General features: G+C 32.6%; 3 protein-coding genes across 3 annotated transcripts; 2 read left to right on the top strand and 1 right to left on the bottom strand.

The window, feature by feature from the left end:
- The first annotated feature begins 492 nt into the window (after positions 1–492).
- On the top strand, positions 493–1416 carry LOC111414004 (uncharacterized). The gene is made up of 4 exons (XM_023045150.2): positions 493–594; positions 652–930; positions 984–1283; positions 1338–1416. The coding sequence occupies exons 1-4, from the start codon at positions 516–518 to the stop codon at positions 1367–1369; spliced, it is 690 nt and encodes a 229-aa protein (XP_022900918.2). The 5' UTR covers positions 493–515; the 3' UTR covers positions 1370–1416.
- A 94-nt stretch (positions 1417–1510) lies between these two features.
- LOC111414025 (uncharacterized) lies at positions 1511–2486 on the top strand. Its single transcript, XM_023045172.2, has 4 exons — positions 1511–1594; positions 1644–1958; positions 2018–2329; positions 2385–2486. Exons 1-4 carry the CDS (start codon positions 1540–1542, stop codon positions 2420–2422), a joined length of 720 nt encoding a protein of 239 aa, XP_022900940.2. The 5' UTR covers positions 1511–1539; the 3' UTR covers positions 2423–2486.
- Positions 2487–13168: 10682 nt separating this feature from the next.
- On the bottom strand, positions 13169–14044 carry LOC111414024 (uncharacterized). Its single transcript, XM_023045171.2, has 3 exons — positions 13951–14044; positions 13620–13901; positions 13169–13556 (listed from the first exon to the last, which is right to left on the bottom strand). The coding sequence occupies exons 1-3, from the start codon at positions 14024–14026 to the stop codon at positions 13225–13227; spliced, it is 690 nt and encodes a 229-aa protein (XP_022900939.2). The 5' UTR covers positions 14027–14044; the 3' UTR covers positions 13169–13224.
- Positions 14045–17366: the final 3322 nt, after the last annotated feature.

Genomic DNA, 17366 nt, shown 5'->3' with positions numbered 1-17366 from the left:
CAGCTTTCTGCACGCAGTAGGCAGTCTCCAGCAAGCAGTATCTTGTCTTATTTGCAATGTCTAGAATTCCATTTCCATCTACAAGCAGAAGTTTTAGTTTCTAATCTTCCATTAACAATATTTAGTGTGCTGCCAACACACTAATGTAACTAGTCTTCTATACGCAGTTGTGTAGGCTTCTGCAAGCAGTATCTAGTCTCATTTGCAATGTCTATTCACAGTTTCTTCTCTTTATTCAACTCATTTGGACAATCATTTCTATTACAACACATGTTGTAATATAAGTTATTTTATTTTTTTTATTATTATTATATATGTATATTATTTATCTTTAAACGGAAACTTGATAGAATCTTAATTAGTTATAAATAACAACTTAAATAACTCGTTGAGATTTGATCTATATGAATTTTTATTTATCTAATCACAAAATCAAGTTCTTTCTTCCGCAAATCATCTTATTTTTCTCCTTATATATAACAAAGTACATCACAGAATCATTCATTACTATCAAAATGTTGGTTAAATTACTTTTAATTTTCCTTTTAAGCGTTACATTTTGTAACGAAATTGGTGCTGAAGAATCATGTGCAGGTAATTTTATTAAATTAATTTTAAACAAATTAATTTGATTCTAAACAATTTTTTTAGCCGAGTTAGGACCGGCTCGAGATTTTGTTTCGTCCGTTGACAATAATTTATATCTTTCTTGGATGCCTCCACTTGGATTTGAAAATTGCGCTGTTGATTATAACCTTCATATCCAAAATGCGAATACGTCGCAGTATTTAACGCCTGTTCAAAACTTGACGAACCTCAACTTCGTTTTTGATTATGATAAGAACGATCAAATTTGCATCGACGTCAAATCCACTTTATATGCTAATCACGATACCGAAACATCTGTTACTTATTCTTATAATTTTTTGGGTAAAAATAACGATACAATAAATACGATACGATAAATATAATTTTTTGTTTAGATCCTGTGGCTGCATTGGGAGCTCCTGCTTCTTTTGTTGTTAATAATACAGATGAAGCTTTGATATTAACTTGGACCCCACCGATTGGTTATGAAAAGTGTTATTATTTTTTTATGTACTCAGTTAGTATCGCTTCGAAAGAAACTGGGGAGTATATTTTTGCTTGGAATATGGGATTTTATTCTTTTACGTTTCCTTATCCGGAGTATCTTCCAAGTTTCTGCCAAGATGCCGTCGTTAATATTATGGCTTATTATAGAGGGAGACCTGGAGGGTCAATTTCGACAAATATAGTTTTTGGTTAGTAAAGTTAATTTTTAATTAATGAATTAATTGACTTGATTTCTTTTTTAGGTCCACCAAAACTTTGTGGCCGAAATAAATGAAATGTTTAATTTATATTAAAAAGATTTCTATTGCAATAAAAATTTAATCAATTTATTATTTTTTTTATTTTTAAGTCTTATAGATATAAATCCATTTTTAATTTTGTTTAAGTGCTGATAGTTGTCGATATATAAGTGCATGTTAACAGAAAAGTAAGTTATTTTCCAAAATGTTGGTCAACATCCTTCGCTTTTTACTCCTTTCTGTATATATTTTAGGAACTTGTAAGTATTGAGTCAGAAAAAGAAATGATAATAATAATGTTTTCTTTAGATTCAGAAAGTTCTAAAAGTTGTTTAGAATACCCATTGGGTCCTCCTTTAAACTTTAAAGCTTCCCCAGACGCCACTCAAGTTGTAACTCTATCATGGGAACCACCGGAATATTATGAATCTTGTGATGTGCAATATTTAATACATCTTAGAAATGCAAACTCTTCCGAATACCTAACTGATATTCAAAAAACAAATAATTTAGTCTTCAAATTTCCTTATGAAAAATTTTTATGCTATCCATTTAACGCAACTATTTACGCTACTTATGAAGGCTTAACATCAACGCCGGCTTCTGCTATCATTATACCATTGGGTATAATCTATCACTTATTTGATTTTATAATGATTTTATACTGATTATGTAATTCTTAGATCCACTTACTGAATTAGGAGCACCTGTTCAACTTTTATTGGAAAACTCCCAAGAAACATTGAAACTCGAATGGTTGCCACCTGCAGGATATGAACAGTGTGCAGCCTTACACTATTTCAATTTTGGAATTGAATTCTATGATATCGACCGAAATATTACGTTTTCTTCATTGAACTATATAAAACAGCTTGAGTCTACCCACGTCTATGGTCCTTATGACTTTGAATATTACTGCGATGTAGTTGCTATTAAAGTTTTTGGATACTTCCTTGGCCGGAAATCGCACACGATTGCTAAAACTGTTACTTATGGTAAGTTATTTGCAATGTTAAAGATAGCATTATAATGATGACTTTTTATAATTAGGTCCGAAAGGTTACTGTACAAAAAATCATTCGAATTAAATCAAAAAAAAAGTTAACAGTTTTTTTTTCTCATTATGATGTGTAAATAAAATGTTTCAAAATACTTCAAATGTATTTACTTTAAAACTTAAGTTCTAATCAAACACTAAAATAAATAAATAAACCTCTCCTAAAGTTATCTCATATTAAGAGGAAGGTATTTTAATTGAATATCAAGTATTTATTCCATTAAACCCCAACTATTTTTTCTTTTTTGATTATGTTAAACACAACTCAATGTCTTCAATCGATTTTATATTTTAATTGGTTACCACCAGAATCATACGAAGATATTTTAATCCTGTAATTAACAATTCTGAACAAAAAAAAAACTTTATAATTATGGAACAGATAACCATAGAGATAACGGATCCACTACGTTAAGTTATGAGGAGATGTGGTGATTAACTCATAAAGATGAATTAAGTGTTCTCTGGGAATCTATTATGAATTTCCACATCTTTCTTTTTCTGAGATCCCTTGAAATTGGTCATTAACAAAACTAACCATCGATTAATACACATTAACAGCAAAGGTTTTAGATACTAATGCGAGAAGTCACTATGCCCTGTGCTCTGGTTTTACGCAATCACTAAGGACAAAAAGAAAATGGATGTCCTAGAGATGTTTTGCTGGCGCAGAATGAAAATAGAAAATCCCCTACAGGGTATATGGGCTTTTTCGTAATCATCACGGGACGAAATCTGGGGCGTAGATTCAAGATGGCTGAGAACAGGGATGATCAAAGCACGTTTCTCGAATACGAGATTTCAACAAGGAAGAAGAAGAAAACCAATTAGAAGAGTTCTTTTTCTCTAAAGCCGAATTCTTGCATTATTTCTTCACGTGTTCCTTCCATTTGAGCTTTGTGTCCAACGTCTGTACAACACCATCTATGTACACTAGAAGAGTTTGATTTTCTATCTTTGTGTCCACAGTTGCACTATATCACTACCTTTCAATAGCTTACTAGTTGCTTCTTGTATTTCAAATCCAGTAGCAAATTTTGCCGCATTATCAGCGAATGATGGCTGCGTCGTTGTGATTGGGTAAGTCGCTTATGCAATGCAGTTACAAGAATGGTCCCAAAACGGAACCATGTGGAACATGTACACTGATCTCTTTGAATATTCTGCTTCCTATGGTGCTCTACAAACCATCAAAATGGCTTCTTTGAGCTGCATCAAGGAATCTCATTGGTCAATATAGCTTCCTTTCTAGTATTCTTCTATTGAGGGTCTTCTCAATTTGATCTGAAAACTTGTGAACCTAAGCAATGGTGGAATATTGACTACAAAATGTTGTTATTACCATAAGCTTTGTAAGTATTTTCTCCAACTTTCATGCAGAAGTTCTGTTGGCTGCTTTGAAAACTGCCTATTTAAAAAAAAAGACTGCATCAATGTCGGATATCTTATTCAGATAAGCTATGAAACTTTATTTTCAAGGTGCAATATACGTCATTCAGTTGGAAATGACCAAAAACTGTCTAAAAGCATCAACAATGTTAGTATCCTCAAAACGACAATTATCAAGATATTCTTTAACTACAAGAAGCGTAAAATTTTAATAATTTAAGAAATATATTTTGATCTCCGCTTAATTAAACTGCATATCAACATCCTCCAAAACTACCTACTATCCAATCACTTCCTATTATACAATTCCTATCCCATCAGAAGAGTTCTGTCCAATCCGGCTGATGTGTGTTTTAGACAGGACGTCGCGCTCTTATTGTACGTAGATAATGAAATAAAAAATTCAAATTTTCGAATGCCAAATATATACCTCATACAAGCATTGTGAACCCCCTGAACCCTACGCACACACACACCGAATCCAAACAAGGACCATAGATAGACGAGCAATAATTGAACAAAGACAACACCATACTTTCACACAGCACAGTTTTAAGCTTCACACTGAAAATGGAAGCATAAGGGTAAAGTAACTTCAGATTACAAAAAACAGTTCCAATTACGCATCACTAATGTTGGTAAATTACTCAGCTCTTTATAGTACTTCCAGTGACCTTCCTTTTTAGATCTTCTATAGTTTAATTTAGCTGTATCCCTAAGCCTCTGCAAAAGTTTGATATTGTCAGTAAGCCAAGGTGTTCTTGGTTTGGTAATTTGTACGGTTCTGATTGGCGCAAACCCATTGAACAACTGCAAAAGCGCCTCATTGAAAAATTCAACTTTAGCATCTATGTCTAAAGAATAAATAATGTCAAACGGAATTGCAGACAAGTGACTAGCAAACTGACGATATTCAAAATTAGAGAAATCTCTAAAGGAATAGTAAAAGGGTTTACGACAGAAGTTACTACACTTACAAAAAACAAGATCATGATCAGAAATTTCCCAACACAACACACCACTTCCAGCAACAACTGAAACATCAGATACAACATCCAATAACGTCGCGGTAGGCTCAGTGACATGAGTCGGCTCAGCAATTACTTGAGTCATTTGTAAAGAATCAAATAAAGTAAGCAAACTAATTGTATCATTATGGCTAGTTTTCAACAAATTAATATTTAGATCACCAAGGTACAAAATCATTATCATATTGTAACTTAAATTCAGTTAATTGTATTTCCAGCTGTTCAACAAAGATTACATTATTTAAAGACGGTGGTTTATACAAACAACCAATAACATGACTCCGAGATCCCAACCTAATTAAAACCCATATCCGCTCATAAGCCATCTCATTAATACAATTAATCAAACAGCAATTCAAAGTGTTACGCACAAATACGCCCACACCCCCGCTATGCCCGATCCTATCCTTACGAAAGAAGGTTAATGAGATAAGGTTTCAGAGATGCAAAAAGTATCAATCACATGATACTCGGCAGCTGTGGATAATAGTTTTGAATAGGAGTAGTGTCGATGTAGCGCCTCGGCCGCAATCGACCTTGGCTTATTCAACTCAAATATCTTCGAAATCTACCCAGTTTTGAGAAAAGCTTATATTGATGTACCGCGACAGCCACAAGCGACTTCGGCTTAATTAAACGGCACTTCCTTAAAAATTATTTAGTTTAACAAAATAACAACCTTGGCTTACTCAAATGTAACATCATCGAAAACTACCTAGTTTTGAATAAGCATAATGTCGATGTAGCGCCTCGGCCGCAAGCGACCTCATCTTACTCACCTCAAATATCTTCGAAAACGATCCAGTTTTGAGAAAAGCTTTCGTTGATGTAGCTTCTCTCTTTGAAAGCACGTTACTGCGCAAGTTTTTAAAATACTGAAGACTGATTTCTAACAGAGAAAATAATCCAACTTTAGAATACAAATCAAAACATTGTAAATTTTCGTTATCTTTAAATCATCATTTCCTTTTTAAAATAAGATACGGATCGTTTTATACGAATCGTACATCAATAATTATTAATGTGAAGGGTAAAGTGATCTGGGTAAAAGAGGACGTGAAGAAATCGATGATGATGAAGAAAAGGATGGTCGTAGGAACTGGAATGCCCGCGGAGTCGTCCTATCTGATGATCTTTATGATGTTATGCGAACGAGCTCGACAAAAAGTGACATTTTTCAGGAAGACGATTCGCGCTCACCGTTACGCTCTTCATTAATTGCCATTCGGTCGACGCATTAATGCTCGCATCGGGTTCAATCGATTCGCAGATGTCGCTGACAAATGACCCTGGTGGTCGCTATAGACGATCATCGACGATTTACGATGGAAGAAGAAATCAAGAAGGAAATGAAAGGGATTCGTATAAAATTATTTAGCACGCGAAGAGAAAATTCAACGAATTAAGTTATAATTTATAACACATTTTTTTTAATTTTTGATTATTAGTATCATATTTTTTTTAATTTTAATTTGAAAGTAACAATGAGGAGTTATTGGAATAGATTTCGTTTCTTCATTACGTTATTCAATAGAGTTGAAGATGTGAAGTTGCGATAAAAATAGATTCCAATCCGAGACGTCAAAACTATTCCTAACAATCTCTTCTGATCTATTTATTTAGATGATGACGTTGCCCGATAATGTTATACAGATAAATCCGGCTTCTCATTATAGAATCGATTATTAGAAACTTATTGTCATAATATTTATTTAAAAAAAATCATTATGTTAATTACAAGATAAAATATTCAAAGAGAAACACCTCAATATCACAAAACGAAACGAAAATGATATCTTGAACATCTTTGAAAAGAATTAATCGTAATTTTCTTGTGCTATTCCTAATGCGTTTCGAACATTTAGATACAAATAATGTCTATTCTATTCCATGTTGGTAATTGAAGGTGGAGAAGAAAACGAACGTTGTCTGTTTGAAGATTTTACGGTCGATTAGGCCGCATAAAAAAATCAACTTCAATGGTCCGTAGTTGAGCGCGCCGTGAAATTATGCGAGTCGCTCCATTGGAGAGACAATTTCATTATTAACTTTCTATTGGTCGGTTCTCTTACGCCTACCTAAAATAGAAATCTATTTACAACTAGCAACACCTCAAATAAAACGTTCCGAAGAAACTTGGATTTTAATTGATAAATTAATCCCAAAAATAACAACCATCAAAGAAAACACATAATAAATGAAGGATAATTGTACCTAATTAAAATTTTCGATGAAAGATACTCCTTAATTGGGATTTCCGAAAAATCCAAACATTTTTTTAACCTTTTTTCCGCGTGCCTCTTCTGTTTCGAGACCCCCTAGAGCCATTTCTTCGTTCGAAACTAAACCAGGTAATTATCCAGCCGTTATTTATTCGATGGCTTGTGGAAATTGGTTCAATAAAAACGACCACGACATTATTATAACAGTGATAATAGCAGTTTCAAATTAAACGTTTCAATAAATTTTGCAAATAATTACAACACTATAAAAAAACCAATTCATAAACACTTTTTAGTGATTATAAAGAATGTTTGGAGTGGTTTTGGAAGGATCGATACGGGGAACGCAGTGTCCGTTATAATAAAAATATACAATAATCTAGCGCTGAATAACAAATAAAAGTAGACTAACACTAGAACTAATACTAGAACTAGAAACATTCCGTTTAGTCGTGCATCTCTTAAAACGGCTAAACCTAGATGTTTCTAGTTTTAGATCTAATGTTAGTTCTAGTGACAGTGGTAGGTAATGGTAGTTAGCATAAGATATCATATGTTGCATATTGTTATTGCACTAAAAGTAGAACTAACACTAGACCTAGAACTAGAAATATTCTGCCTTAGAAACATTCCATCTTCAGACGCACGGCTAAACCCGAAACTTTCTAGTTCTAGGTCTAGAGTTATTTCTAGTTTTAATTGATATGCAGCGCTAGACCAAGAACTAGAATCATTCGAGTTTAGCCGTCTTCAGAGACGTGCTGCTAAACCCGAATGTTTCCAGTTCCAATTCTAGTGTTAGTTCTACTTTTAATTGTTATTCAGCACTAGATTGTTATACCGGGTGTTTAATTTAAAATGACATATGCTTATATCTCTAAACAAAAACTCGAATTGAAAAAAGTTTCAAGTAAACATTTTTTGTTGAGAAGCGAGACACATTGTACAGGGTGGGCAAATTTGGGTGTTATTATAGGCTATCTCAGAAACTATAAGAGATACGAAAAAAGTAGGTGCCATGTCCCGGTCTCTTTTTTCGAGACTGATTCAATCCCGTAAACATCAAACCTCTATCTTCTTTTGTTTTTAAGTTATAGCCAAAAAATCAAATTTTCGTGATTTCAAAAAATGCTCATATTTCGTTTATTTTTCAAATTATAGGAATGGGGTTGATACGTTCTTAAGACAATTTTTTTAAGTGGAATATACTGCCGTTGAAAAGTTTTAAATATACTTGATGATTTTTGAGATACAACACAAAGTTGTGTTTTTTTAAATACAAACTATACTTGATTATGATGTTAAAGAAAAGAGCATATTTTTAGCTTTCCAATAATGTATCGCATGTATGGTGTATTTGCAGAAAATAAGCGTTAATTTTCAATTCGAAAATAGTAAGCGCTAATGTGTAAAATTTTGATTATAGTAGGCGGGTCCGGACAGTAAATACTACTAACCACTATAGTGGCTATAAAATGTGGTTTTGCACGAATATGACAGAATAAAGTTGGTTTTGTACCATTATTCAGGATAAGTTGGTTTTGTACCAACGAATAAAAACTTTGAATAGTTAATTTAAATTTCTCAGCATCTTATCACTGACTTTGTTCACCAATAAAAAATGATTAGCAAGTAAAGTTTGTTTATTAAAAATACAAGAAATGTATTAATTAATGAATAATTAAATATGGACAAGTTCAGGATCTAAACAGTCATAACTGTCATCTTCTTCTACTCAACTTACTGGTTGTAAGATTAGAACAGTTCGGTATCAATGAATGAAATCTTCGGTAGTACTTTTCCAGTTTTCCCCAAACATAAGATGTAGAAGCTTTTTGATATCAGCAATCTTTTCTTTTGAAATTGGGTGAGATAGAGGAAAATTAGGGATCATAAACTGGTAGCGAACTTTCCATTGAAACACCGTTTGAATGGGGATATGAAGACTTATGTATCATCTTCAAAGCGGACTCCAATATATTCTATATTTAATTTTATCGTTTTATTTAAAGATAATGCGGAACTTCTTAAACGGGAAACGTTGCTATAGTAACTAAGTAGTATTTAGCGTTTTCCTCGCCTACTATAATTAAAAATTTGAATTTTAATCTTTAATGTTTTAAAAATTGAAAAATAACGCTTATTTTCCGCAGAAACATCATGCGTGCGATACATCATTGGAAAGCTAAAAATATGCTCTTTTCAGTAACATCATAATAAAGTATAGTTTGTATTTAAAAAAATACAACTTTATGTTATATCTCAAAAATTATCAGCTACATTAAAAAATTTTCAAGGGCGGTATATTCTACTCAAAAAAGTGTCTTAAGAATGTATTAACCCCATTTCTCTAATTTCAAAAATAAACGAAATATGAGCATTTTTTGAAATCACTAAAATTTAACTTTTTGGCTATAACTTAAAAACAAAAGAAGATAGAGATTTGATCCTTACGAGATTGGATTAGTCTCGGAAAAAGAGACCGGGACATGGCACCTACTTTTTTTGTATCTCTTATAGTTTCCGAGATAGCCTGAATATTTATTTTTTCAAATGGCACATATACTTTTTTCTTTCAAAGTCTTAAACAACTTGACAAACTGATTACTTTTTGCTTAAAATTTTTTTTCATAAACTCTCCGTTGTGAAGATATCAACAAAAACAAAAATAAAATAACATGTTACAAAATGTAATTAAAAAAAATTAATAAATAAAAAAAACGATTTAATTAATCGTAAAATAATATTAAAATTCTTCTTAACTTTTGAAATCGTCTTAGAAACTTGATTAAAAATTTTTTTTAATGATTATAAATCGAGTAAATCCTGTTCTAAACCTTGTTTGGATGTGCGCTAACTTGCACGTGCGATAAAAATTTCAAGCGAAAAAATCATTGTGATCAAAGCAAAAATGGAGCACTTCTCTACTCCACAGAAAATTCAGATGGTGTTAGCTTACGGTGAAAGTCGTGAAAATTTCGCTGAGGCCTATCGCATATATGTTCGAAAATTTCCTGGAGAAAGAGCGCCTTGTCCTAAAACTTTACATCGAATAGTTACAACATTTCTGGAATGTGGTAACGTAGAGGAAAAAAACGAACACGTGCAAAATGGGTTACGAATGAGCCGAATCAAATAGCTGTTTTAGCAGCTGTAGATGTTAATCCTCATGTAAGTTGCCGTCAATTGTCAAAAGATCAGGCATTTCGTGTCTCTCTACACCAACAATTACATGGCGATGATTTCGAAAATCGTGTGCAATTTTGTACTTGGGCTATGGAAAAATTAAGATTGAATGAAAATTTTTTCTTCAATGTACTATTTTCCGACGAATTCACTTTCACCAATCACGGCCAAGTAAATCGTCTAACATTCACTACTGGTCACATGAAAATCCTCGTTGGCTAAGACAAGTTGATCATCAAAAACCTTGGTCAGTTAATGTCTGGTGCGGCATTGTTGGCAATAAAATAATTGGACCTTTTTTCATTGATGGCAATTTGAATGGCAGAAAGTATAGGAATTTTTTGTTGAACAATTTACCAGTTTTGTTGAAAGACCTTATTCTGGAGCGAAGACTTGCGCTATGATATCAGCATGATGGAGGTCCATCTCATTATGCTCTAGCCGCAAGAGACGTTTCAGACGAAATGTTTCCTGAAAAATGGATAGGACGTAATGGACCGGTGAATTGGTCAGCTAGATCACCCGACTTAATTTCTCCCGATTTCTTTCTTTGGAGTTACCTCAAAGAGAAAGTTTACAACCAGGTTCCAACAACACCAAACAATATGAAAATTGCAAATCAATAACTAAAGAAATGCTTGGCAATATGCAGAGAACGTTTTCAATGAGAATTCAGAAATGTTTAGAAGTGATTGGTCATCATTTTGAGCATTTAATCGATGTATAGTACTTTATAAATTTTAATCGATGTTCTAAGGTGATTTCAAAAATGTATAATAAATATTTTTAATTATATTTTGAAAAATGTTGTTTTATTTTTCTTTTTGTAAATATCTTCATAGCCCAGAATTTAAGAAAACAATTTTTTCAGCAAAAGATACTTAGTTTGTCAAGTTGTGCAAGGCGTTGAAAGAAAAAAGTATATGTGCGATATGAAAAAATGAAAATGAGGTCAGAAAGGCCTGTAGGCAACCCTGAAAAAAATGTTTGGGTGTTTGCTGACAGAATGGTCTAACTCTAACTTTTCAGTCAACTGACATTATAAGGCAAGTCCTTCTTAACGCTCAAGGCCGCAGAAGCTAGACTTTTCAGTCACGACAAACACTTCCTTCTGGACACTGAGGTTCAGGATTAGATTAAGCTTTACTGACTTTTACAGTCATACTCAGTAGTCGCTAATGGTTGTCCTTACGGGCATACCTTTGTGTTTCGTTGACATCACAGTCAACTCATCAGACCGACAGAAAAGTTTGGGTGTTTGCTGACAGAATGGTTCAGTGCCTGAATAAGGCATCCGTCTGAAATATTGACGAGGAACTCTAACTTGTCAGTCAACTGTCATTATAAGGCAAGTCCTTCTTAACGCTCAAGGCCGCAGAAGTTAGACTTTTCAGTCACGACAAACACTTCGTTCTGGACACTGAGGTTCAGGATTAGATTAAGCTTTACTGACTTTTACAGTCATACTCAGTAGTCGCTAATGGTTGTCCTTACGGGCATACCTTTGTGTTTCGTTGACATCACAGTCAACTCATCAGGCCGACAGAAAAGTTTGGGTGTTTGCTGACAGAATGGTTCAGTGCCTGAATAAGGCATCCGTCTGAAATATTGACGAGGAACTCTAACTTTTCAGTCAACTGTCATTATAAGGCAAGTCCTTCTTAACGCTCAAGGCCGCAGAAGCTAGACTTTTCAGTCACGACAAACACTTCGTTCTGGACACTGAGGTTCAGGATTAGATTAAGCTTTACTGACTTTTACAGTCATACTCAGTAGTCGCTAATGGTTGTCCTTACGGGCATACCTTTGTGGTTCGTTGACATCACAGTCAACTCATCAGGCCGACAGAAAAGTTTGGGTGTTTGCTGACAGAATGGTTCAGTGCCTGAATAAGACATCTGTCTGAATTATTAACGAGGAACTATAACTTTTCAGTCAACTGTCATTATAACGAAAGTCCTCCTTAACGCTCAATTCCGCAGAAGCTAGAGTTTTCAGTCACGACAAACAATTCGTTCTGGACAATGAGGTTTAGGATTAGATTAAGCTTTACTGACTTTTACTGTCAAACCCAGTAGTCGCTAATGGTTGTCCTTACGGGCATACCCTTGTGTTTCATTAACATCACAGTAAACTCATCAGGGCCGACACAAAAGACAAAATGGATCAGTTCCTGAATAAGGCATCCGTCTGAAATATCGACTAGGAACTCTGACTTCTCAGTCAACTGTCATTATAGAGAAAGTTCTCCTAGTTTTAGTGGTTATACAATAACGTTGATATTGTCGTATATTTTTCATTAAACTAAAACTTGAACTAATACTAGACCTAGAAGAAGAAAATTTCGGCTAAATCCGAATGATTCTAGTTAGTTCTAGGGACAGTGCTAGGTAATACTAGATATCACTATGTTGCATATTTTTGTTGATCTAAAACTAGAACTAACACTAGACCTAGAACTAGGAACATTCGGGTGTAGTGTTAATCTAGTACTACTGTCAGCTCTAGTTTTAATTATTATTCACCACTAGATTGTTGTATTTTTTTATTGAAATAAAACTAGAACTAACTAACAATAAGACAGAACACAACGGTGTGAACAGCTGTCCATAAAAAAATAATAAATTATCAAAAATATTTATTATGATGACTTTATTATCGTGACTTTTTCATGATATGAAAAAAAATTTTAGTTGTCATTGCTATCAGAGTTTATAGTAACGATCTGTCTTAGTTTGGTATGCGATTCGTTATTAATAACTGGTCCGAGAGACCTTAATAATTGATTAGAGGAGAGCTGAGATATCAGCGTGGCCACAACAACTACAATAATTAATTAGTCTTATGGGGCCGTTGCCGCCGTCTGATGGCACAGCACGACGCCATCGACCACAGAAGAACCAAACTACCGAATTGAATCTACCAGAGTAATTGCCTATTCACGATTAATTAGCGGAATTAAGGGGGAATTGTTCATTGTTGTAGATTTTTATTTTTAAAAGAAACAATTAATAAGGTAATTTTTGTTTACAATCGGGCCCAAAAATTATAGTTTTTGAAATTGCATGTCCTGGCATTCCTCTATAATAACCAACGACTTCAACGGCGGCTTCTTGACAATCATTTAAGTCGTTTTCTTGGTAAATATAAGAATATGCATATCCAGCAACATTTGTCATTAAAACGGTTTCTTCCGCGTTAATTAATATTATTTTAATGAAAAACATAAAATAAGCTCGACATTTTTCGTAACCCTCCGGTGTTGTCCAGTTTAATTTTAATGAAGATGATGAGTTTTCGATTGTTAAACTTGACGGTGGTCCTAATTCAATCGTAGGATCTACAAATAAAATTTTTAATCGAATATTATTAATTAATTAATTAAATAATTTTTGAAATTTACCCAAAAAATTTGTTGTGTAAACCGGATCTGATTCCCCATCAAAAATAGCATAAACTTTCGATCTTACATGAATACAAATATGCCCATCCTTCTCATAATCATAAACATATTCTCGATCAAAAGTGTTTATTACAGGAGTAAGATATTCCGAAGTGTTTAAATTATTAATATGAAGTTCGTATTCGACTTCACATGTTTCGTACGATTCTGGTGGGGACCAATTAAAGTATAAAAATTGATCTACGTTTGATTGAAAATTTTGAGGTGAACTTAACTCATTATCTAAAAAGAATAATTTTATTTAATTAAATAAGTAATTGTTATTAAATACCTCCGCAATTCAAAGTTTCACTTTTCATGGAAGGAATTAAAACGAAAAGTACGAATTGAATTATTTTTGGTAACATTTTGTAAAAGATGTGTTCAATACTGAAAGGATTTTCAAGTTATGAAGAGAGATAAGAATTTAAGAAGTTTATTTGTTTGTTTTAGGAGTTGATTAGAACTCAAGTTTTAAAGCAAATAACTTAATAATGTGACATAACTTTATTTTAGATAGATCGCTTAATTTAAAGTAATTTTTATTGTAATATTATATTTATTTAATATTTAAAATAAGTTACCAAAAATTGTAGTTTTAGAAATCGTTTTAGACACTCGAAATAAAGTATCTGATTACTTTAACAACAACTTTGAAGGTTAACAAATGATAATGTGATTTTACGAAAAGCCGAATACCGGATATTCGGCATCCCCTTCGGTCGAATATCCGGTTATCCGGAATATCTATCCGGCCATTATGGTTATAATTTCTGATACATTTCTAAAGTGATCATTTCAAAAATTTATTTCTCAAGAACTGAAAGTGATTTTTCAAAACGACTTTTTGCATTAAAAAGAGGTTACTTTAATTAATAATTGGTGATATTTCCACAAGGATCCTTAAAGAAATAAATTTTATAGCGAATTTTGAAAGTTATCGATGAAAATTGCAATATCGAAAATTTTATTAAAACTTTAAATATTGTTTTCTCAAAAACTAAAAGTAATTTTTCAAAACGAGTTGGTTCATTGCAAAGAGGACACTTTTATTAACTTTTTTTTTGCATACTCATAATCCAAGAAATGGATTTTATACGAATTTTTAAAACTTAATCGGCGAAAATTGCAAAATCGAAAAAATTTTCGTTCATTTCAAAAATTTATTTCTCAAGAACTGAAAGTGATTTTTCAAAACGGCTTTTTGCATTAAAAACAGGATACTTTAATTAATAGTTGATGATATTTTCAATAGGATCCTTCAAGAAATTAATTTTATAGCGAATTTTGAAAGTTATCGATGAAAATTGCAACATCGAAAATTTTATCAAAACTTTAAATATTGTTTTCTCAAAAACTAAAAGTTATTTTTCAATACGGGTTGGTTCATTGGAAAGAGGACACTCTTATTACCATTTTGGGAAATTTTCATACTCATATTTCAAGAAATCGATTTTATACGAATTTTTAAAACTTAATCGGCGAAAATTGCAAAATTCGAAAAAATTGTCGATCACTTCAAAACTTTATTTCCCAACAACTGACAGTGATTTTTCAAAACGGCTTGTTGCATTAAAAAGAGGACACTTTAATTAATAATTGATGATATTTTCACTAGGATCCTTCAAGAAATAAATTTTATAGCGAATTTTGAAAGTTATCGATGAAAATTGCAACATCGAAAATTTTAGCAAAACTTTAAATATTGTTTTCTCAAAAACTAAAAGTTAGTTTTCAAAACGTGTTGGTTCATTGGAAAGAGGACACTCTTATTAACACTTTGGGAAATTTTCATACTCATATTCCAAGAATTGGATTTTAAACGAATTTTTAAAACTTAATCGGCGAAAATTGCAAAATTCGAAAAAAATTGTCGATCATTCCAAAAATTTATTTCTCAAAATAAAAAAGTGATTTTTCAAAACGGCTTTTTGCATTAAAAAGAGGATACTTTAATTAATAATTGGTGATATTTCCACAAGGGTCCTTCAAGAAATTAAGTTTATAGCGAATTTTGTAAATTATCGATGAAAATCGCAACATCGAAAATTTTATTAAAACTTCAAATATTGTTTTCTCAAAACCTAAAAGTTATTTTTCAATACGGGTTGGTTCATTGGAAAGAGGACACTCTTATTACCATTTTGGGAAATTTTCATACTCATATTCCTAGCAATCGATTTTATACGAATTTTTAAAACTTAATCGGCGAAAATTGTAAAATTCGAAAAAATTGTCGTTCATTTCAAAAATTTATTTCTCAAGAACTGAAACTGATTTTTCAAAACGGGTTTTTGCATTAAAAACAGGATACTTTAATTAATAATCAAAAGTTATAACAGCGACAGTTCTGTTAGTAATGAATGTGATGATGAATTACAAGCGAAGAGAAGAAAACTAGGCGAAACTGCAACAAGAGATTTTATATATCGTATTGGGATTGTTACAATGAGGTTGTTAATGACAAACCTGATATAAATAAAGTTGTATTCAATGAAAAAGGTCGTATTTGGTTTGAACTTGATTATTAGATACCTGCAGTGTCCAACGCCTAAAAGAGATACTAATTCCTGTGAATGGTGGAGTACTAAGTAATAGGTTTTTAATATCCGGCCAAAACCCACCACTAATAATGTGCATGGTGAACATATCTTTCTGGTGGAGTCCATCAGAGTCTATTCTTAATGGTTTCTCTGAATTTCTCAAAAGCGTTCAGCAGATACTACCAGTTACTTTAAGAAAAGAGAAAAATCCATCACCCCAGACATGGTCAGATGAGTGCGGCAGAGATAACGAGAATGAAATGAACATGTAGCACGAATAGATCAGTCATGCCTGGCAAAATGTACAAGAAATGGTAAAACATACAAAAAAAAGCCGATAGGAAGATCTTCAAAGCGATGCAATAACAGTTGGACCTCAGTATCACAGGAGAAGCAGAACCAGGAATTACGAAGCTTCATAACAAGTCATAAGGCTTTTGATAAGAAGAAGAAGCTTCAATTGCTTCCTACTCTTTATTTCTTTAAATGCTTTATTTAGAGATTTTTGTATACAGTTAGATAAATATAGTAAGCAAGGATGCCTAAATATGATGTGATCACAAAGTCTGAGTCTAACACATGATGACCAATTGTAAGTTAATTAGTCCAAAGATGTACAACTTCACCTGGTAATGCTGAGGTGCATTTAGGTTGATATAATTTTAATCGCAAGCTAGGTTTTGTTACAAACTTGATTTAGTCCATAACTAGACGATAACCCCATCTAGCATTGGTATTGTTAAGCTAGATTATGTTTTAATTTATTATTTTGCAATCGCATTATAAATAAATAAATTTTTGTCGTTAAGAACAACTAAAAGCATAAGAAGTGAACTTTGTAATGCAATTTGTAAACTTGTATGATAATATTGTCTTAATAACGAGAGTGTTATTAATAAATACATCTTGAAATGCAAACATCGCAATTAGTTTTAATAAACCAGTTCGCAAATTGTTATATTCGTGCATTGTGCAAGTTGTACCCTATATATCAACGCAGCGGGTCGCGAAATGTGCAAGGAATAATAAAAGGGGAGACCTCTCGGTTCGAGAAAAGGATATATATCATGAAGCTCGAAGAAAGCGAATTGTTATCGTGTTCTTTTACACCCAATGCGATTGAATTTAAAATGAAAAAAGGTTATATTAAAAATTACTTACCATC

This window comes from Onthophagus taurus, chromosome 11 (genome assembly GCF_036711975.1).
Source record: "Onthophagus taurus isolate NC chromosome 11, IU_Otau_3.0, whole genome shotgun sequence".
In the NCBI taxonomy this organism is placed as follows: domain Eukaryota; kingdom Metazoa; phylum Arthropoda; class Insecta; order Coleoptera; family Scarabaeidae; genus Onthophagus; species Onthophagus taurus.
Note: the sequence above shows the minus strand (reverse complement) of the source record. Positions and strands in the feature narration are given on the sequence as shown.